At 40.4% G+C, this 22,805-nt stretch overlaps 1 protein-coding gene across 1 annotated transcript in view; it reads left to right on the plus strand.

The window, feature by feature from the left end:
• Window positions 1-22,805, plus strand: part of TMEFF1 (transmembrane protein with EGF like and two follistatin like domains 1) — a gene marked incomplete at both ends in the record, with an annotated part of 110,478 nt that overhangs the window by 64,658 nt on the left and 23,015 nt on the right. The window contains 3 exons of the mRNA XM_082297289.1: window positions 2,387-2,496; window positions 6,552-6,681; window positions 12,919-12,945. Of these exons, the coding sequence (XP_082153415.1) occupies window positions 2,387-2,496; window positions 6,552-6,681; window positions 12,919-12,945 (267 nt within the window). The remainder of the gene's footprint in view (window positions 1-2,386; window positions 2,497-6,551; window positions 6,682-12,918; window positions 12,946-22,805) is intronic.

The following is a 22,805-nucleotide window of genomic DNA, read 5'->3' on the forward strand; positions in this document are numbered from 1 at the left end:
GCTGCACTGCTATCTGGCCTCTCTTTCTGACCCCACCATGTCCTTCCTCTCTGAAAAAAAGTGAGGTACCTTGCCCACCACTGTGGTGAAGAGGCTCCTTTCTGGGTGTTCATGTGCCCTCTCCACACTGGGGGGAGCACCAATGTTGAGGAAAATTCTGCACTACTCTGCTTAAGCTGTTGGATGTTGTGTAGACTCCCAGAAATTCAAGCAGGAGTTGCAGCTACTGAGGGGTTTCTTCTGCTGGTCGGGGGCACAGGGTAGGATGTTGCAAAGCACTGAGTCCAGCGTGTTCAGCTGAGCGTTGTGAAGGGGGGACCAACATGTCATTATTTACCTGACCTGATGAACAGAGGATTTTGAAAGCAGTGCATGCTCTAATTTGATTGTATGGTTACTCCTTTTTAGAATTGCATATTCTCAAGTGTGATATCACCTAAAGGTGGACCCTTCTTTCAGATATGACAATCATTTCCCCTTAATTAATTTTGATAGTTTGCTCATCTTTGTGGAACAGATCTTCATGAGGACAAAGAAAGCACATTTCCTTCAGGAGCAAATTATGAACACATTAAATTGAAAAGCTGCAATGTTCTGTCACGTTACCTTGGTCCCTACAACGCAGCAGTCATGCTTGATAAACGGCGACATTAAGAATAACATTAGAGAACACAGGCACGGGGTTGTGATGGCAACCAGGATATCTATCTGCCCATTGTTATACACATTGCCCTCCTCATTTATGCCTTTGGGAGTGATGGACCTATGGAGGAAAAGAATCAATATGTTTCTCAATTTTTTCTCATGGCTGACAAAAATATACGTGGGTTATAACTGGACTTTCCATTGAGCTGTAATCGTCTAACTTCAGTGCCATGAAGAAGTACATAATTATGCTATGTTAAATATAGAAGCATGGGGCATATGGTAAAAATTATTACAGTAATTACTGTTTGTTTGTTTATTTATTTATTTATATAAACTGTATATGTGGGTGTATAATGTTACATAAATGCATAGGAGCAGTTTTCCAGGGTGTCTATCACTGTCATACCAAAGTGCTGCCGCTGCTGTGAGGAGGAGGCTGATTGCCTATTTAAGACTCTAAGTGGCAGCAAGGATTATTTTCTTCTGCTTTTGACCTACCTTTCCTCATTTCTGAATGGCTGATGTTCAGTTCTTTCTTTAAGCCAGTTTTCTGGATAGGGCTTGCTTATTAAAAGTCACAGTCATTATTTTAAATCACACTGCTGTCAGTGAATATCTTTAGTGGATCATGCTTGCTATAGAGTCCTGAAGGCTTCTGACTTGAACCATAGCACAGACACCTTTGAATGATATCCTCTGATTTCACTGCAAATTTAACAGTGCCAGGGGATTTTTCCAGAGCCCTTGGTGTAATTTTCACCTTTTCATTGGAATCGATGGTACCAGCACTGTTCCCACACAGCCTGATGAGGTCGCATTTAGGCAGACACTGACCACATCCATTTTCCCACCTGTGCTTTCTTTTGCTCTCTCTCCTAGATATAGTTCAAGTCAAATACTTATTTCAAAAGAATATATTTATTCTCTTTTAAATCTAGCCTTGGACTGTGATGTCCAGAAAGAGCTTGAAGCCAGTTAGGTGACCTTTGTGCTGGAGCTAGTGCCTATGCAGCTGGTGTGTAAAGCCCCTTGGTTTCCCTCTTGCCAGCTGTGCCTGTGCTGCAAGCTTACAGTGACAGGAGCTGCCATTTGTGCTCCATATTCTTATGCAGGAGCTAAGACACAGATCTCTGGTTCATTACTCTGGCTCCTACAGTGCAAGCAAATTAAAATAGTTCAAACACAGTTGGATTTATTTTTAGTCTGAAGGATAACAGTGTGGCCATGGCAGACTCTGGAAAACCAGGCAGAGAAATTCTGATGGTTTAGCTTTTCTACTTCCTCAGGACCTTTGTGAAGAGTAAAGCAAAAAGAGGTAGCAGGTGAGAAACACGGGCTATAACCTATGTTAAGCTCCTGAATCCTGCTAGAAACAACTTCTGTAAGAGAAAGGTTTTATAGTGGGGCATCCCCATCAGGGGAAACATGGGGGAGCCTTTGGGCAGTATGAACACATCCTTTCTCTGTATCTGTTTATTTGGTGAATCAGCACTCAACCATAACCACTCTGCCAACCAGGCAAAGCTGCCTCTGGGGAGCAGGACCTGCCCCTGGAGAGGAGCCCAGGGGCAGGACTGAGTCCATGCAGGGCAGCCTGGGGAAGAGCTTTGATTTTCCTTTGATTTCTATATGGGAGAAAGACAGCAGGGATGCTCAGAGGGTTTAAGGACAATGCAGTCCTCAAAATGACTCATCTTAAAATTTTCTTATTGTCTTCTTTTTCTATTTTTTTTTGCAGAGTTAAATGTAAGGGAATCAGATGTAAGAGTGTGTGATGAATCATCATGTAAATATGGAGGAGTGTGCAAGGAAGAGGGCGATGGCTTGAAATGTGCGTGTCAGTTCCAGGTAAGGGCTGCTCACCTTTTTGTTTGCTGTGTCTGACAAATCTTTCAGGTGTATTGAAGTATTTGTAGAGTCACCACTTCAAAAATTCCACTCAGCAGCAGGCTGATGGAGTCTAACCATAAGCTCCTTTTTCAATGGCACTGATTGGATCAGATAATAGCAGGGTCCCCAGTGATCATAAAGGTTATGAATTAAAACAGTGAATTAGTCCTGCTCAGGAAAAAAAAATTGATAAAAATGTCTTCTGAACTTTTAAAAAGAAGTAAACAGCAAGTTCAATTAGCATTGTCAGTTTTTGAGACTTTAGTTTACAGTCTTTATAACTATCATGGTAATCTTCCCCACCCCCACTCCTGCCACCAATTTTTTTAGAGAAAAAGCAGTACAGCAGTTCTTTCTTTCCACGGTTTATAGCAGAACAAATGTATCAAATATTATGTGCAGGATTCATGGTAAAACTGGAAGAGCTGGCACTGTTATCAGCAAAACCTGGAGTGGGCTGTCTTTCAGTGTTTTAAAAATAATTTGTATTCTGTTTCCAATAAATAATAAATCAAGGGGAACCAAAATAGCAACAGTGTGTATATGATCTTACACTGGTTTTGGATTCCAGTGTTTCAGAGCTGGCTTTCGATAGGGTGCAGTTTGCCTATGCTGGGGGCATTGCTCCAACTACCTTTTAAAGGCAGAAAAAATTCTTATGAGAAGAGGTTTCTTCATCTGTCTTCAGTCTGTCTGTAATATTTATTTATGAAAAATAGTAAAATCAAAGCTCAGTAATGATTAAAAATAAAAAAAGGAAAATAAATACAACCCTAGGATAGCCAAAGGTTTCATTTATTGTCTGTGGGTAGTAAATTTTGTGACTTCCTAATATCCAGGGTGTGAAGACATAAAAAGACAGAAGTAGTCCCTGTGATAAATTGTTATGTTGTTTTGAAGAGCTGATTTAAAAAAAAGAAGTATAGTTTTTAGGCTACTTGCATGTTTTCTTGTACTTCTTGAAGAATTTACTCTATACTCTTAGGAAAGAAATTTAAGGATGAGGAGAAGGTATTGTGTTTTTCAGACATAGAATCTTTAAATTCTTCCTGTTACTCTTGAACTTAATTGAGCTTACTCAATTTGCTGCAACTAGCAGCACCAAAATATTCCAGGCAACAAACACCCAGCCCAAACTGTTAGGTCCTTCACATGCAAGACTATTTGGGAGCTAGCTAATTTTTTTCTGACATTGCAAGGCTTTGAAAGGAAAACAGACACATTTGTGTACAGTGGTTCAGCTGAAGTGGCACTGAAAGGAAGATGTGGGAATATCAGCCTGTTCTTCCTGAAGTGTGTTTCCTATTCATCACGGCTACAACAGAGCTGGATAACTGTGCCTCTGGTCCTATCCAGCAAGGTATTTCGTATGTTGCTAAAACTGCAATTTTTAGAAAAATGTGCCCTAACAAGAGAGTTGCAAAATTAAATTGGTCTGGGATCCAGGTTGTGGTCAGATAAGATGTTCCTGCTGGAGGGAAATCACAGAATCCCAGAATATGCTGAGTCAAACGGGACCCACAATGATCATCTAATCCAATTCCTGACCCTGCATAGCACCATCCCCAAGAGTCACACCATGTACCTGAGAGCATTGTCCAAATGCTCCTTGAACTCTGTCAGGCTGGTGCTGTGACCACTTCCCTGCCTGAACACTCTCTGGGTGAAGAACCTTTTCCTGATATCCAACCTAAACCTCCCCTGACACAACTTCAGGCCATTCCCTTGGGTCCTGTCACTGGTCACCACAGAGAAGAGATCAGTGCTTGCCCCTCCTCTCCCCTTCACGAGGAAATTGTAACTGCAATGAGGTCTGCCTGACAGAGGGGTGTTTTGGGGAGTAGAGCAGCACAACTATTCACAGCCCCCCCTGAACTAAGGCCAAGACTGGCACAAACTTCCTTCAGATTGAGGAAAATGGATGACAAATTTCAACTTGTTTGAAACAGCTATAGTGTCATAGCAGCAAGAGCTCTGCAGGCTGAAAGGTCTTTTGCTGTATTTTGGATAAGTTTTACAAAACCTGAATGAAAATCTGATCCACGTCTAGTGAGTTCATTAGGAACCAGTGGGGGAGGTAAGATGGGGTGAGGTGGGGTGAGGAGAGAGAGAGACATCATGGGGCTCTCTTTCAATCTCAGTCAGAAAGGCTTGACAACAATGTTTAATAAAATAACTGCTTCAGTAAGACAGAATAGGAAAAGGAGCAGAGTGACAATGAGCAAATCTTACAACCCATTCAGACGTTGGGAACTCTGAAATCACACAGCACTGGATGAAGCTCGGAAGGATTTTCCCATGGCACCCTGTGCTGAGCAGATCTTGCCCATGAAGAGATGCTCTCCATTTTGGTCATTTGAGGTATTAGAGGACTTCCTCACAAGAAAACAACTTTACTCCTAAAGGACGCTCGCAGGAGAACTTTTGGCTGTACTGTACCAAATCACTAAAGGCTTACCAAACTAAAAAAGGAATCCCTTCACTTTTCATTTTCAATCCTCGGGATGGAAACCTGCAAATTTAAAACATCACACAGAGACTTAAGGAGAATTGAACATTATCTATTGAACAGAGAATTATCTATTGAAAAGTATTGTCCCCCTCAGGAGTTGCCTAATTATTCTCTAGAAATGGCTGTTCAGTATGGCATGTGATAGGACTGATAGCTGTGGTTGAGTGTCTGAGAGCTACTTACTATGGGAAAGTATTACAAAACTGTTAGAAATAATTTTCAGAGCTGTCAACATGACTTATTTCTGTCAGTACCTGTTTAGTTCATTCTCAGTTGGTCATCTATGGCAGGATGACAAAGGATTGGAGGGTAATACCCTTAAAAATTATGTTTTAACAATTGAATATTTTGACCTTTATGTATGCCAAAGTACAAAGAAACTGTTGTGGGAGAGACTCTCATTTGGAATTTGGATAAGAAACTCTTGTACTTTTAAGTCATTTTAGCTTAGCTAATATTGTTTCTGCTTGCAGTCTCATGGGTTGAACTACACCAGTTTAATCATAAACTTTATGTGGTTAAAAAATTTTGTGGCCACTGTATTTCATCATTGCTTCTTGGTTTTTGTTTTTGGTTGGGTTCTTCTTACATTGGGGTGTTGAAGATGGAAAAGGTGTCTGACATTACAGTTACCACTGTACCCCCAAACAGGGAAATATCTCCTTTTCCATGCTGTGAAGCTGGGTTTGGGTCTCCAGTTCAGCAGGAAGTCGTGCAGCACTCTCAGATGTTAGGCAGATTGGTGGTCCCAGGATTTCAATGCACATTATGCATTTTTATAATCCATCTCCCTTAGAATTTAAGAAAACACTAAAATACAGGCAGCTTCTGCAAAAGCTATTCTGAATGATAATTTTTCCTTTCTACCTTTCTTTCTTTTTTTTTGTACCAAATTCTACTAACTTTAAGATTTAAATTTTTCAGTGTAGTAATAAAAAAGCATTATTATAGTTGTTGACCAAGAAAAGGCTCATGATGCTCTTGAATTTAATGAGAATGGTGATTGTTTTCCACCTCCTTTGAAAGAATGTTCTGAACAAAAAGGTCAACAAATCTCCCTTTAAGCACTGTTCTCCTTAAATTCTCCTTTGCTTGGTTTCATCCCCCTGGGCCTAGTCATACTTTCTTGTATTATCTGGAAGAAGTTTTCTCCTTCCTAAGTGTTCATCCTTCAAATACTTCTGGATGCCTGGCATATTCCCTCTAGCCAGTAAAAAGTCCCACCATAGTTATTTTGTGCTTTTAATCTTTCCTACTGAATTCCTATGTTCAGTCCATGTGGAGTTAGACTATTATTTCAGTGATCCGAGAGGAATACATATAGTAATACTGAAAAACTAATATATTTCAAATCTTTCTTTAGCAAAAAGAGTTATAAGTTGCTGTTGGTAACACAACTATCTTCATGTTATTATGTTATTATATTCATGTTATTAATATGCAGTTGAGATTAATCACTTGATTTCTGTATGACTGGGTTATTTTATAATTTCTTTTCCAGTGTCACACAAACTATATTCCAGTTTGTGGATCAAATGGAGACACTTACCAAAATGAATGCTTCCTCAGGAGAGCTGCTTGCAAGCACCAGAAAGAGATAACAATGGTATCAAGAGGACCTTGTTATTCTGGTATGTAAAACATCATTTTGTGTCACTAATGAATGATGTTTTATGGTTAGCTCTTTAGTTTTGCCCTTAATTCCAGCAATTAAAATTTTGGTGCTTTTCATAGAATGAAATAATGTGGAAAGCCCAAGTCCTCTTTAGGAATAGAACCTTTTGCTAGATAAGAAGTCTGCTATATCTTCTGATATGCTAACAGATTAATAAATAAACATTACAAGTTGAAGGACTTTATCTGGGAAAATAGATTATGAATGCTTCTGTGGTGTTTATAGAGGAACCTTGATATTCATCAAAAGGCTTTCAGCAAATTTGGAGCAGACTCCAAATTAGCCATTTCTTTAGGACTTTTATTTTTTGGATATAAAGAATTAGTGTGACATCCAGCAAGTGACACTGATCATCCTGACTGCTGCTCTACCTGTATCCAAGGCATCATTTTCAGGTCATTACACTGAAGATATGCAAAACTGACAAAATCATTCTACCTGACCTTTCTAATGCACTAGCCTTTTTTGTCTTTCCACACACTTAAAGCATAGATTTTCCTCATCTTTCAAATGCGTGGGGCAGGTTTTCTCTGTCTTGAATATTGCAACGTGCTCTTTGACACGGAAACTTTAGCCACCAGAGGTGTTCTGAACCTCTGGGTAGATTCAAAGCTGGTGAGACCAGACGCATGGCTGGCTTTCTCTGAATGAATGAATAACTCAGTAGTGCCAACAACTGCAATCTTTGGTACATAAATAAGACACAGAAAATATGAAGTTGTGGGACATCCCTCATCTTTGGATACAGAATAGCTACTCAGATTAATCTAAACGAAGTTACATCTATATGGTAGCCAAAAGCGTGACCATGGGTCAGATGCACACTCCTTGCTAACTTTATGTTGGTAATTGCAGTGACAATTTAGAGTTATCAGGCCTGGAGCTCACTGGTAGCTACAGCATCTTATCTGGAAATTAGAGTAAATGCACGTGCAGGATACCTAGTCCAAGCCCTTGCTGCTGCCAGTCCCGGTTACCTCATTTAAATGCAGCATGTTTCACACCAGCTGCTCTAAGGCCTTTGACTGCAGCACACACTTATACTGAGGTCTGATCATGTTTACTGAGGTCCAAAACAATCTGTGTTGTTGGTCCTAATACAGAAGGAAGCCCATGTTTTGTTCCCAGCTCAGAAGCATAATTCCAGCATCCCTTAGGCAAATGACTGAATCTGCTGCCTTTCCCAATCTCCCACCTGTAAATTATGTGCAGATTCAGCAGAAAGAGGAAAAAAATGAAATCCAGTTTGGGAGGACTCACATATTACTATAACAACACCAATAAATATGAAGGTTTGAACTGAGGATGTATAAGTAAATGTTAAAGTATAAATATTTTTTAATTTCATGCCCTAATCATTTTACTAAATGGACACACAGCATGAAGGTTTCTTTCTCTCACTCAAACAAAATTCTAGGATAATGTTTTCGGAACAACAAAAAGTGTTTGTTTCTATGTGCATTCTACTCTACCAAGAAAAAGAAATTTCAAAATGAAAAATCGATTCTTCTCAACCTCAGGTTGCTGTCAGATAATTACTACGTTATTCAGCTAGTATGGGAATTTTTTTTCAACCTTCCTCTCCTTTTCTTAAAGTCCTCCATAAAACCCAGGAAATGCAGCATAATTTTTAGCACTTAGTGTAGCAGATTAAGAAACATGCTGAAACACAGTGCTCCAGAAAGTACTGAAAACACATTTGTGAAGCTGAGGTTGTGATTCAGGCTGCATACTGCACTTACACTGGTGCAACTTTAAGTGCCTCAGCAGAGCTCCACTAGAACAGTACCTGCTGCTCCCTGAGTGTCTGATGTGCTTCAGGTGGCGTGAAAATATTGGATGATAAAAGCCATCATCCAGAACTTCTCCATGCCCTGCCAAGATGGCAGCATATTTGTGCTCTTGATCTGTTACATGTATAATGGAGAATCAGATACTGAAATGAAAAAATATTTTGTAGACCCCCATAAATTTTCACTGGGTGCCTTTGAATTTGCTATTACAGTGCTTTGTTCTAGGGCATCATTGGGAGACAAGTATAGATTCACTGGTCTCCTATCAGAGTTTTGTTTTTCAAAGCAAAGCTTCATCCTGGCGGGAGGCACCCAAGACAATAGGATGAAATTCCTCCTTAGTGTTGTAACAACTGTTTAAAATTTAAAGTATATCAGACTTCTGAATCTCATACAGGAATGAAATATTTCCCATTTGCTAGGGATTGATACCTCCTGTAGCTACGGCACTGGAACAGACTATACTGAGTGATTTAGTCACTAAATCATTATTCTGTTTCTTGCCAGGTAATATTTTGGTTAAATTTTACAGACATAGGTGATTTGCAACATATTTATTTATTTTGTTTGTCAGAAGGCTGTCAGAGTTTCAAGATTCTAAAATAAGCAGTGTTTAAAAAAGAGTCAATTATAGGTGCTTTAGGAATAAACAAAATGCAAGTTTTGACATTAAAAATGGTTGTTTAGAGAAATGAAAGAGAATGTATGGTTGAAATTTTGAGCCTGCATATACAGGTTTTAATACTGATTTTGACTGCTGCCAGATTTATATTATATGCACATGAAAATGTAACCACACAGTGATGTAGTACTTGATTAAACTTGCAGTTTCTCAATGTACTGTATATATTTTGAAGCCATAGTCCATTGTTTTCTGTTGGGATTTCTAAGTTTAAAAAAAAAAAAAAAAAGGAGAATAAAGCTATTTGCAGAAGTAGAAACAGACACAGGAATTATTCTCTTAGGAGTGGCTCATAGAAGGGTCTGCTTGCTTAAAATTTGTTAGTGGACTGTTTGCCCTTCTGTTTGTACTTAGGAGTTTGGAGCTGCTGCCCTAAATGGGGAAGAGATGGGTTCAATTTTCATGCCAGTTTGAGTTAAAAGCCATCCCTCCTGAATGAGAGAGGCTGCAAGACTTTTTGGGTTTGGGGAGTTTTTCTGCCTCTGCACCAAAGTAGACCCACAGTACAGAAATGGCTCCTGTTCAGAAAGAACAAAAAAGGAGATTCTGACTGTAGCTGAGTGCTTACAGCATCCAGATGCTGTGTCATATCCAAGTCCTTCTTTGTGTATTTTATCCAGAAACTCCTTCATGGATAAAAGCAGCTCACAGCAGAAGCCTGTATATTTGTGTATTAGCATATTTTTATAGAATCATGGAACGGTTTTGTTTGGAAGGGACTTCAAAGATAATCCAGTTCCCACCTCATGGCCCTGGGTATAGATATATTCCATTAGACCAAGTTGTTCAGAGCTCCATTCAGCTGGGCCTTGAACACCTTCAGGGATGGAGCATCCACAATTTCTCTGGAGTGCCAGTGCCTCACAGTAGAATTTCTTTCTAATATCTAATCTAAACCTACTGTCAGCTGGAATCCATTCCCCTTTGTCCTGTCACTACATCCCTTGCACAAAGTCCCTCTCCATCTTTCTTGTAGGCTCCCTTCAGGAACTGGAAGGCTGAAATTAGGTCACCCCAAAGCCCCATCTTTTCCAGGCTGAACAAACCCAATTCTCTCAGCCTTTCTTCACAGGAGAGGTGCTCCATGCCTCTAATGATCTTGGTGGTCCTTCTCTGGACTCAGTCCAATAGGTTCGCATCCTTTCTGTGTTGGGGACCTGTGAGCTGGATGCAGCATTCCAGGTAGAGTCTCAGGAAAGTGGAGCAGAGAAGGAGAATCCCCTCCCTCACCCTGCTGGCCACACTGCTTTGGTTGCAGCCCAGGACACCTTTGGCTTTCTGGGCTGCCAGTGCACAGCGCCAGTTCATGTCCAGCTTCTCTTCCACCAGCATTCCCAAGTCTTCGTCCGGGCTGTTCTCAATCTTTATAAGTCTACTTGAAAAAGGGTGGCTTAAGTAAAGGTAGAGGTCAATCACTTCTTCTCTAATTACTGACCAGTGGCTGGGGGAATGCTGTTTGTGCCCAGCATCTTCACCTGTTTGGGCATCTTTCTTGACAGATCTTGGTGCATGAAGGCAACTTTTGAAAACCCTGAATTCATTAAGGGCCTGAAAAGAGCAGGGCTGCTTGTCCAAGTAAGCTGGAAAAAAATGCTACTCTTTTAACCAGCAGCTGCCTGGGAAAATCTAGCCAAGGCTCAGGGAAAAAAACAAGCAGGAACACTGGCTTAGTTTAGCATGGTTACCCTGGAGACTAGCATCCTAGCACAGCTCCCAGGGAAAAGTTGAAAATGATACAGTGTTCTAGAGGATTACTCTTCTTTTTCTTTTTAATCGCTTTTTGAGAACTGAAAGTCCAGAGAAGTGGAAATGAATCTATCTTGCTGCTATGATGTCCTGCCAAGTGGACTTCATGTATATCAAGCCAATGATCTATAGAGAGGGGTGGTCTGAGCATCAGCTCTATGATTTACAGGGCACTCTCCATGTGTGTGGCTGTACCAGCCCTGCCCCACACACACAGGACACAGCCAGAGCCCCTCAGCTGGGGCTGAGCAGCATTTCTCACCTTAGGGCTGAATGCACAGGGGAAAACAGTCAAGGGACTGGGAGTTGGAAACAAAAATATGGAACAAGTCAAGCTTCTTTGAGACATTTTACCCTTTGTCTTTCATATGAGTTACGTGTTGGACTTGCTCCTGTTTGTATGTCAGCTTCCTCTCCCCCAAAACAGCTGATGACACAATTTCACCACCGCAAATAAGCCTATATATTAACTCATATAAGTAAATTATACTCCTTCAAGTTTCTTAATGAAGCAAAACTGCATCATAAGACATATTTCTTGGTGACTCAACAATGACATTTTATATGGGATTGTCTGCTTTGTCAGTAAAGTGGGTCACTATCGACGGAAAAACAAACCCGCCTGTTTTTGCACTAATTTCTGTAAGGTAAGAAGCTCGCCCTGTTAGACACCAAGTAGTGGCATAGGAGGAAAGAAAGGAAAATTAAAGTGAAAGAAAAACAAATCTCTATTCCTGATACTCCATGTGACAGGAGATTATTTTCAATGTGTGAAGTGACCCAGTAACGTGGAATTTCACACTTTCATCCACGTACTAGAGGGAATTTTTCTTAGAAATACAGCTCCTTAAAGAAAAGCAGGGGAGGGAACTGAGCAAACAGAGCGTTTGGTTTTTCCTCTGATGTGAACAACGACCTCATGTGTGGAGGAAGTAAGATTCCCACTCCTCTCTCTGTCTGGCCTCCTTCTTCTTTCAGTTTTTTGCAAATAAATTCAGCTGCCTTCTCCATCACCAAAGCAGTCATGAAAGGAGAGATGTGGGATGAGCAGAGTGTGTGCTCTGCTCCTCTCCTCAGCTTCCAGAGAAGCTAATCTAATGGGAATGGGGAACAATTCACAGAGAGTAGTTGCCATTCCATTCTCTCCCCTCCTCCTCCTTTGAGCAGGAAAGACAGGAAGTTTTGTGACTCAGAACATGTGTTTGAGGGCTTGTCTTTACTGCCGGGCTAGCTGAAGCCTGTGCAGAGTGCTGCCCAGCAGGATGTGCATGCAAAGTCCCTAAACAGCTCCGCAGTGCTCTGAAGTAGAGTTAGTTGGCCGGGGGTGGTGAAGAAGCTCAAGTCCTGCTGACACTTGAACTGCTAATGCAAATGGGATCCAGTCGAAAGCTGTCACTCCTCAGATGCTAATCCAGTCAGTCAAATGTCAATGAAATAACTACGCCATTAGAGCATCTTTATGTGAAGTGACTGATGCAGCTGAGAGAAGCTATTTTGTCATTAGATTACTTAAATCAGCTTTACTTGGAGGATTAGTTGTCTTCTGGAGGTACTTCTGCAGTCAGGTGATCAATCTGTTACTCCTTGAAGTACCATTCCCAGGGCTAGAGGGTAAGGAAAAATAAACATTCCAAAAATCGGACTTTGTACTCTTCATCTCTTTTGGGTTTAACAAATTTTAATCTCTAGCAGTTGAAAAGAGGCTAGGAAAGCAATTTAGTTTCAGTATTGAATAATGCTGTTCCTTGAGTAACATCATGACAGGCAAGAGAGGCTCGGGCACAATGAGTATGGACAAACCATATTAGAGGATGCCAGACCTTATGTGGGATGTTTGTTTTTACAGCTGGCTCATGAAATATAACATCTGTGTCATGTTTTACAGTGACAAGTTCCTGAACAAACAGCTGCTCCTGGAGCAATATTTTCATTTGCTTTCTTGTTTTTTTTTCCCCCTCTGTTTCTTTTTCAGATAATGGCTCTGGGTCAGGAGAAGGAGGTGAGTACCAAACTTCACTTATATTTGCTTTTGGCCTTTCTTTTTAGCTAATGTGTGTCAGTTTTATACACATAATATATACACATGGCTACTGTATACCACATGAATTGAGGGAAAATTATGGCACTTAAAATAAGCTTTAATGTCGCAGTGTTATTGGACCATCTCAGAACAGTACTGGTAGAGGAATAGGTTGTAGTGTACGTTTGACCAATATTGTTGTTTCAGATTTGACCTATATAATTTTTCATTTGTTACCAGCAATATAGTGCAATATTTAGATCCCTATTTCACCTGTATTTCTCTCCAGAAAATGTCCATTCACAATAAATTTCTTACAATGTTTTTCCTTGCATTCATTTCCTTCATGTCTTAAGTATCTAGTTAGTTATTACCTTATGCTTGGTAAAGCTTGTTGCCTAAAATATATAAAAATTGCATTATGATATCTGTTTATATAAAATATTTTACATGTTTATGTTCAAAGCTGTATATTCAAAGAGGGAATGTAGCACAGCTGGTAGTGGTAGAAGTGCTCCTATCTTTCAACATATCTTAATCTTCTTCCAAGGATTAAAAAAAGATTATCTTAATTCTGTCTTTGATATTACTAGCAAGAATACATATAGAATGAAAAATGTGAGACAGATATATACAGACACAGAAAAACTGTTTTGCTTTTAGGCTTTGGTAGTATTAAGAAGGTGTTGCATTTCATACTGATGGCACTGAGTTTTGAAATACTGTAAATCTTGTATAGTTATATGAAAATGTGTTTTTTGTGGAAAACCATCAATGGCATCACAGTGTGACTAAATGTAACAGCTACCTTTTCAAAAATCAGGAGCTAGCTGCCTCTTTTTTCCTGTATGGAGGTGAAGAGGAGGCATTTCCCTCCGCCTTAATAAGATGCTATCAGTAAATTCCTGGGCAGCTGCCAGGACAGGGCCATTCTCCCCTTTGTTTGTTTTGGGGCACTGTCTGAAGGAAAAATTTTCTGCTCAAACATTTCCTCTTCTTACCCCACAGGTGACTTTTCTGATGCTTCACACTCTTTCCCCAGCTCAGTTTGCTTCTCTTTCCCCCTTTGTTACCCAGTCTGTTATGCCACTACAGATGCTCCCTGCAAGCTGAGCTTTCTGGCCTTGGTACTGCTATGCAGTTCTTGTAGGAGACAGAGGACAGTAATTTAGTTCATGTTTCACTTTTACTTTTAGAACAGTTTTAGAAAAATTTGAATGTCGTTGAGATTAGTTGGGTTTGGTTTTTTTCAGTATTTTCCAGATGCATACAAAAATCCCGTTTAAAGTCCCTTGTAAATGTTACTGTGTTGGTCTGGAAGAGATTGGCAGCTGACTGATAGATGTCAGCATTTTTTGGGTAGCTTTATGAGCAGTTTGGAAAAGCATAGGCCAGAACACACTGTGTTTTGTTGTCTGCTCACTGGAGAGGTGAAAGGTTCATGTTCAAATACACTTGTTGCTTGATTTGAGGCAGGAGGCTGAACCCAAATCTACCTGTGGGGATAAGAGAGGCTCAGATGGGTTTCCCTTTGTCATTGCTGTTCTTTTTGTTCTCACTTGAAATGTTCATTGAGCCTGCGACAAAGAGATGAAGAAGAAGGATTCGTGCTATGGAAAGGCTTTGTTAGCTGGGGCTCAGCATGCCAGTGCATTTGAATTATTTATGCAAAATGGAATGCCATAGGCTTAGGAGGTTTGGTGGTCCCTTGATACCCTGCAGAAGTAGTTGGTGCATTGTCTTGGGAGGTGGAATATGTAGATTCAGTTCACTTCAGGCATAAAGAATTGAATCTGGTTCCCTTGGCCCCAGGTGAGTTTCTGCACTGCCTGGGTATTGAATTAAGAAGGAACAATGTACCTACTCTGTCCTCCAGCAGTTTTGTGACATTAGCCCTTCTTTTATTGGGGTTTCTTTTGAGTGCCTTTGGGCCAACTGAAATGTTCCTTCTTCTGTTCAGTATGAAAACGGTTGGGTTTAGTTCTCAATTTTAGGTTAAGAAAAAGAATATTTAAACAATGAGAAATTGAATATCCTGCTTGGCTCTTCTTCCTTTTTTTTAAATGCATCGAGGCTATTTGTGACACAGTGAATTATTCCTGTCCCTGTGCATCTTCCTCACTGAACTGGGTGTTGAGTAACACTTCTGTGGGACAGTTGGTTAGTCTTCAGCATGTTGAGTCATTTTCTGTGTCTGAAAGCAATCCCTCAAAGGATGGAATCCACTGTTGCTTTGGTTATTGAACTCTGCTCTGGCTGAAAATTCAAGGATATTTTCATATCTGGAATTTGTTTTGGTCCATAATTCAAGTAGCTGTAAAAGTGTGACATGAAATCATTAAAACCCAAAAGGATTTATTGCAATTTAAAGGAATTTGGAATTAAAACCAAACTTCTAGAAGAGTGATGAACATACTGAGGATGGAGATGCATTGTTTAGAATCCAAACAAGAAGAAAGGATAAGAACCCAGGCAGAGGGTGACCTGCAGGGTAGAGGTGCCCCACAACGCTCTCCACAGTCCTGCCTCCCTGGTTGTTTCAGCTATGGGACTGTCTGCTGCAGAACTGCATCCTGGCCCAGCCTTCTCCATTTCCTTTTGGCAGAACTCAGGATATACTGAGATATAATAATCACCCATGCCGGAATGTTTAATCTCATACTCTTGGATAAGGGTGCTCCAGTGGGAACCTAATTCCCTGGGGAGCCTCTGTGCCCTACTGGTTAGGTACAGCTACTGCTTGGAAGCACAAGGAAGCTTCAAGGCAGGTTATGCAAGGAAAAATGCAAGCATGAGAGAGAACCAGCAAGCAAGCAAATATACTGGCTTAGAGACTTGTGTTTTCTTCCTAGGATTTGCATTTCCAGATGTTGATCACAGAATCAGTGTTCGCTGTGTTTCTTAAACATGCAATTAGTGTGATTGTGTATGCACCAGTGATGCTTGCACACATGGAATGGATGAGCACAGCTGCTTGTGTGCATTCAGGAAGCATCGCAAGTGCAGTGCAGATGCCCTGCTTGCTGGTGGATTTTTAACTTTGAAAGAAAGTACTGGGAAAGCATCAGAGTTGTGCTTTTCAGTTGCTATAGCTCTGCCTGAGACAGTCTCTACTGATGAAATAAGCTGTTGGCCTCATGTTTATTTAAGATTTGTGCTATTGATTCACACTGTTCTTTTTCATTATCTGCATTTCATTGCAGAACAATCTCATTAATGATTCTGAGACCTGACTGCATGCAGATTCTCCCTCCTACTCCAAAACTGTATTATGTCAATGCATTCATTTCTACGTTAAGAAAAAAAAAAAAAAAAGTAGATTTAGAAACAATTCAAAAATCCAGAAAATTCCTCTTCCTCAAAGATAGTTTCAGACAATATCTTCCCTTAGAAGTCATCATGTGCTACAAGAAAAAACAACTAAAGACCATGGAACTACTGATTCAGGTTCTCCACAAATCATGTTTACTGCTAAAAAGATACTAGGTTTTAGGAAAAGAATTAAGAGTGGGAGAATTTTTTTAGCATGCCTGAATGAGATGAAGCAATATAATTTTTAAGGATGACACAATTGTCTAGTTGCCCTCTGACATTCTGAATGAGCTAGTTCCATTTCTATGCTCTGTTAGCATTGATTTGTAATAAAATTACCCATTTTTCTAATTTCAGAAGTCTGAAACTTCAATTAACATAATAAAAATTGTAGTTATGAAACCAAGCAGTAGGTCATTTGTGGCAATGGGTATCCCAAGCCACTTCTAAGAAGAATATATGAATGTTAATTCAGAAATGAGAGAAATTTCAAAACCCTCAGTATTCTACCATTACGTTTCACCCCTGCAGAAGGCAATGTCAGAGAGCAGAGACTCAGACTTTAAAGAGTTGCTTAGCTGGGGTCATGGCTGAAGATGGTGGGATCCTTTAAACTTGCATCTAAGATGTGGGCTTCTCTCTCTATTCTCATATGAATCATTCTGCATTTTCCCTGTTCTGAAGAATACAGTCATAAAATTAGGCCCTTTGTTTAATCAATGTTTTGTTAGAGTTTGGGGCAGACCTGGGGAAGGAGCAGGTACAGACTCAGATTTGTGTTCATCTCCGCTTGTTGTAAATTGCAACCCTATTTGACCTGCTGGATGTATTTCCACAACTTGTAGATTGGAGCACAAAAAATGATTCTCAGACTGTCACATGTGCATAAAAAGGTAGATTGCCAGCTTACAACTGTGACTTTGTGATAGAGTAAGGCCTTTGCAAGAATGCATTGAAAACCATCAGCATTTGTTACATACACCACAAAAGAGCTAACAAATGGTAAAGGCTTTTCAAGCCAGCCTCTCAGCAACAAATCACTGTCCTAGAAGAGGCAGGTTCTGTGCTCTAGTAATCAGCCAACAAGGGTGAGATTTCTAAATGTCCTACTATGCCCATAACATTCATTTTTAATTCGTTTTGTTCAGTGTTTGTCTGTGTACCTGAGCAAAATGCCCTTTTGATATTAGAAAAGTTGTAATGGTAGTTAGACAGATGGCACCCAATCATTTCAGCCTTTTCAGCTAAGTAAATAACATGCTTGCCATACATATAGCTAAGTTAATTATTATGAAAATAATTTGTTTTGAATTTCTAATCCCTCTGAAATTTAATAACTGAAGTATCTTGTGATGAACGTCTAGCAGATTGCATTTAGTAATTAATAAATTGATATACAGTATGTGCTTTTTAGCAGGCTGCCATCTGTTCCTTCCCCTCACTGGGGACAACACTTATCCAGTAATTGTCACACAGTCAGGGTGGAATAAACACATACAATTTAGAGCCTCGAATATTTTCTATTTTAATTTGTAATAGTGCTACTGATTTGTTTTAATGTATTTTAATATGACTTGCGGAAACTTGACTGTGATTAGCACCCTGGATAGGAGGTAGCATCACGTCTTTTACCTATTTAATGGTGTGTGACTTAGAAAGATTTAAGTGCGGGTTCCATCACGTGGCTTGTCGCTGAGTATCACTTTAGCTGCAAATAGCCCTATATATTTCTGTCAAGATCCTACTCGACGTAGGTAAAATTAACACTGAAATAAAACAAGCAAGAATTGCTGTTTTTTCAGCTAAGGTTCATAAAGGCAGAGGCGAAGGGCCTGAGTGTTCAGGCATTGTGTTTGTGGAGACTTATTCTAAGTAGGTTTTTCAGGGATGTTGGAGCATGCTTGGAAGGATTCTGGGGCCAGAGGTACATAAAGACAGATTCCTTTTCCCTCTTGCACAGGATAAGTAGCAAATGAGGATGGATTCATCTCATATACCCTGCACTGGTCCTGCAGAAAGGCATCCAGTGTGTTCATGAAATTGTGGGACATCTCCCTTGGCATCTGGTGACTTTCATGTCCTCTGTTTTCCACCATCATCTAGTCATGCTTAATTTCCCTGGTGCTTACTCTGAAGCTGTTGTGTCTTCCCTTGGAGAAAAAATGAGTTAGCTGCATTTGAAGCAGCGCACTGGAGTGAATGGGTACTCGAGTTCTCCAGCTGGAGGTTTCTGCAGTGTGAAAGCTGATCCAGTCTTGCAATATGCCAGCTTTTCCCACCACTATCCATGGTGTCATATGCACAGAAGCAAACCAGAAGTTCCAGCTCTCAGGTGTGTGAAATACCTATCACCTAACAAGGGCAGTGGTGGTGGGGCCTTACAGTGCGTGTCCTCACGTCCTTTGCTTGTAAGTGTACATATTGTCATTATCAAAAGCACTGGGCCAGCCTGTCACCTTGGCTGGGTTGTGATTAGGGAATCAATCTTCAAACTCCCCTCCTCCAGGCACCTCAATTGTAAGTAGACCCAGCATCCTCCTGTTAAGCCTGTAATGCCCCTTCTTGCAAAATCCAGTTCCAGAGGCTGGTGCCTTTCCTGAAGCATGCTTGAAGCTGCAGTGTATGGTCCACACTGCACATGGAAAGGATCTTTCAGCCAGGTATAGATGTCTGCTGTGCCAAGCCAGGCAGCTGGGTGGTTGGATAAGAGAGCAGGACCTTCCATACTGCCAAATACTGCTTTTGCATACGATCCAGCAGCATGGTCAAGAGAATTCAAGACATCATTTGCCAAAAATTTGGGAGAGCTAAGAGTAGTGTTGTCTTTAAATGTATACTTACAGACAAAAAGAGCAGGTTTGCAACTTTTTTTCAAATTATGGGAACAATCTCCATTTTAACTAAGTGCGTCATTAAAGTTGCCCTAAAAGTTAATGGAATGTAGGATAAGTCACTAAGCTCTGGAATGAATTGCAGTCCTTAATGTGCAGTTCTGTGGACTGTGGTATTTTGAGAGGAATTTCTAGTGCTAGCCCTACTGAGGGAATCACAGGGTAGGGGTTCTTTTGTACTTTGGGCTGCAGAAGAGGATTTGCTGTGGCCCTTCCTATTTTTTCAAAATCTTTTTGAGATTAGTTGATCCCATGGGATACAGTAGAAATGATTATGATCCCAAACCAGGTACGAATTGATTTTCAGAGGGGCTTTTCTAGGCAAAGAAATTCTATCTGTACATGGCTACTGAGGAGTTGCAGCTCCCCCCTCTTCACTGGGAACAGTGATAAATACAAGTATACAGCATAGCTCCCTTTCCAAGCCATGCCTTCAGGCAAACCTAGCTTCACCTTGACACAGATGGATACTTTTGCTTCAAGCCTGATTGAAAGCCCTCAGCAGAAACCCAGCCACATTACCGTTGTAGGAGCACACAAATGAGTTGCTGAGGGAAGCAATTTACTGCTGCCCAGTTCCTCTAGAGCTGCTGTCCATTGGCAGGCTCCTACCCTGCAGCTCCTAAGATACAGCTGGCCATCTTCTGCAGAGGAATAATGACTCAAGCAGAAGTGTTAGGGAGCACAGCTCAGAGAGACAACTGGGAGTCACTGATCCTATCTTTGTGCCTTGTTTCTTTTGAAGGACAGAGCATTAACGAGGCGCTGCCCTGAAATATGTAAGGAAGCTGAAAAGAGAGGGAAAATGAGCTTTCATTCAACATCAAATTAATATGTCAAGAACAGGATTAATCAAGATACCAACAAAACCAAGAAGAAGAAATTCTGTAATCATCTATATAGCAATATTAGAAGCTTGCATAATAAACAAGAGGAGCCTGAATTGCTCATTTGGGAGCATATTTTGACCTAATTGTTATTACTGAAACCTGCTGGGAAGATCTGATTGATTGCAATATTAAAATTAATGCCTACAACCTATGTAGGAACAATCAAATGTGGGGGAGAAAGGAGGAGAGAGAGGCAATTTGTCGAGGGATATATTGCCTGTTTGAAGACATTTACACCAGAGAAACATACTCTCAAATATTAATGGGTTAACATATTTTAACAGAGTACCGGTGTACAAGTCTGCTACCAATTCAGGTTGAAAAACAACATTCATCTACTCTGTATTGGTGGGAAAAGCTGTTTTCTTGAAGGACTTGTCTTGGCTCCAGCCAGGACAACTATCATTTTGGCAGTAGCCAGGAGGGGACAAGGCCAGGACCAAGAAGTTATGCTGTACCACCTCACATCATCGCTAGGGGCAGGGAAAAGGGATCTTTTTCTGGAAGGAATGGCTCTTTTCTGGTCGAGGCAGCATGGCTGCAGTCCAGTTGAGCTCTGCAGTGAACATTTTGGCTTGTGAATCACTCTCTCTTCTGTGCACTTTTGTTATTAATATTGTTGCTGTTACTGTTCTTTTCTTATCTCATTGCTGTTTCCAGTAAATTGTTCTTACTTCAACCTGTGAGTTTTACCTTTTGTGCCTCCAGTTTGCCACTCCATCCCACCAAAGGGGCAAAGGGGAGGGGAGAGCAGAGGAGCCAGAGAGCAGCACATGGATTGGAGATTCTCGCTGAGGACACTGGATGGGGAGTACCATTCCTAAACCACAACAGGATTTCAGTCTATATTATACACAGCGTCTAATGCTTCTACTATTAAAACATAATGCAGCCAGTAGTGAAAGATGCTTCTGAAAATTGTAGGTGACCTATATACATGAGGTCCAGCAAATTCTGATCAAGAAAAAACCAAAAAGTCACACTTTTTTAAAAACAAACCTAATTTTAAAAGGTAGAGAAAGCAATTTTAGGGTGAGGAGAAAAGGAAAGAAAGGGAATTTTACATCAAATAGTATGTAGAAACAATGAACAAGTAGTTGTGGGCTATGTTTCTGAAAATAAAAAGGTGTTGGGGCATTCACAGGGAGCAGAACCAGAGCTCAGGAGGAAAAGTGTGTATGTTGCATGTGCGTGTGTGTGTGTGTGGTATGTTACTTCTTTTGCTCCACTGCAAAATTGAAATGCTAGTAGTGCAGCAAAAGGGCCAGTAAAGCATTCTGGTTGCATTTGCAGTCAAGTCAGATAGTATAAATGGGGTATGATGAAATGGTTTCCATGCTAGGGGTACCATAGAAGGATATTAAGAACCAAATGTTGAAGAGGTATTCTGTAACCAGGTCTGCCAGGTTTGCTACTGAAAGCTTTAAAATGGATGGTAAAGAATTCTTTAGGTTGTTGATGACTTTTTTGTCTCTTTTTCTTCAGTAGAATAATGATAAATAATATACAAATATTTTCAGAACAGCTAAATGTGATGACCGGGCAGCAACAGCCTCTCATTCTGGCACCTATGAGAAGCACAGCAGTGAAATAGAAGGTGGAAAAGTCATCTGAGTACAGAATTAAGTGAGGGAAAAAATATTTAATGCCAGTCACCAGGAGTTCATGGAAAACCTTTACTGAGAAAATTATCTTTTTTTAAACTGATTTTTCCAAGAAAGGCATTTGTACAACAGAACATTTTATGTAAATGTACCACCACAGAGCCATAACCTTTCTCAGTCAAATGTGGTCTTTAATCTCATACAAGTCTAAGTAACTAGAGAACACAACATCCACATGGTGCACATCTAATGTGCAAAAATACTGCAAATCAATAGATCCTGAAATGTTAAGGAGGCTGTAGAAAACGAGTGTGTTTCCAGAGACTGTTCCTGGCCCCGTGACCCTTTCCACTGGTGACCTGGGAGCAAATCAGTCGGCACTGATTTGGTGTGGATGACAGAGAACAGGTCACTGAGCTAACAGGATGCATAAGCAGGCAGGATTTAATGTCTGAGGACAGTTATCTGTAGCAAGCCCAGGACCTAGCTAATTCTTCCTTGATGTCAGGAATACATCTCTCCTACAGACTGTTGACCCTGAAAAGGACTCATTGGGGAATAAAGTGGATAATAAAGTAAAGATGATTGTCAGTGCAGAAAAACGGTCAAAAAGCAATATGATTGTTGGATGTTTACAGTGAAGAATGTCACAGATGGTATTTGGCTTTGATGACAACTTTTCTGGAACAATATGTCCAGCCCTTGTACCTGTAACTCCAGAAGGTGTCAATTGACAAAGGGCACTGGCAAAGGGCATCAAGGGTCATAAGAACAGAAAAAGAAGTGGAAATACCATGAATGAAAGCAGTGCCATTTGTTTAAGTTATTCAAACCATAGGGCATAATTTATTGGCATGGAAAAGTGAAATCTGATGCTAAAGGACACTTTAAAATGCTGAATGTAGGCATAGGAATGTGGTACCTAGAAAGAAGGAGAAATCAAATAAGATGTGCATTTGTAAAGATAAAAGCAGATGACCTCTACTGCAACTTGATAAGAGTGGTGATAGAATTTCTACAGTGTGAATTTTGTTTGATCGGTATTAATCTCTGGAAAATGCACAGCATGCTTTAGACAGAAGGTAGTTTGCAAGTCTCACCTGCACTATTCTTCATGGAAACACATCCCCACAGGTTGGAGG

The sequence above is a fragment of the Coloeus monedula genome, assembly GCF_965178545.1.
Source record: "Coloeus monedula genome assembly, chromosome: 1".
NCBI lineage: Eukaryota > Metazoa > Chordata > Aves > Passeriformes > Corvidae > Coloeus > Coloeus monedula.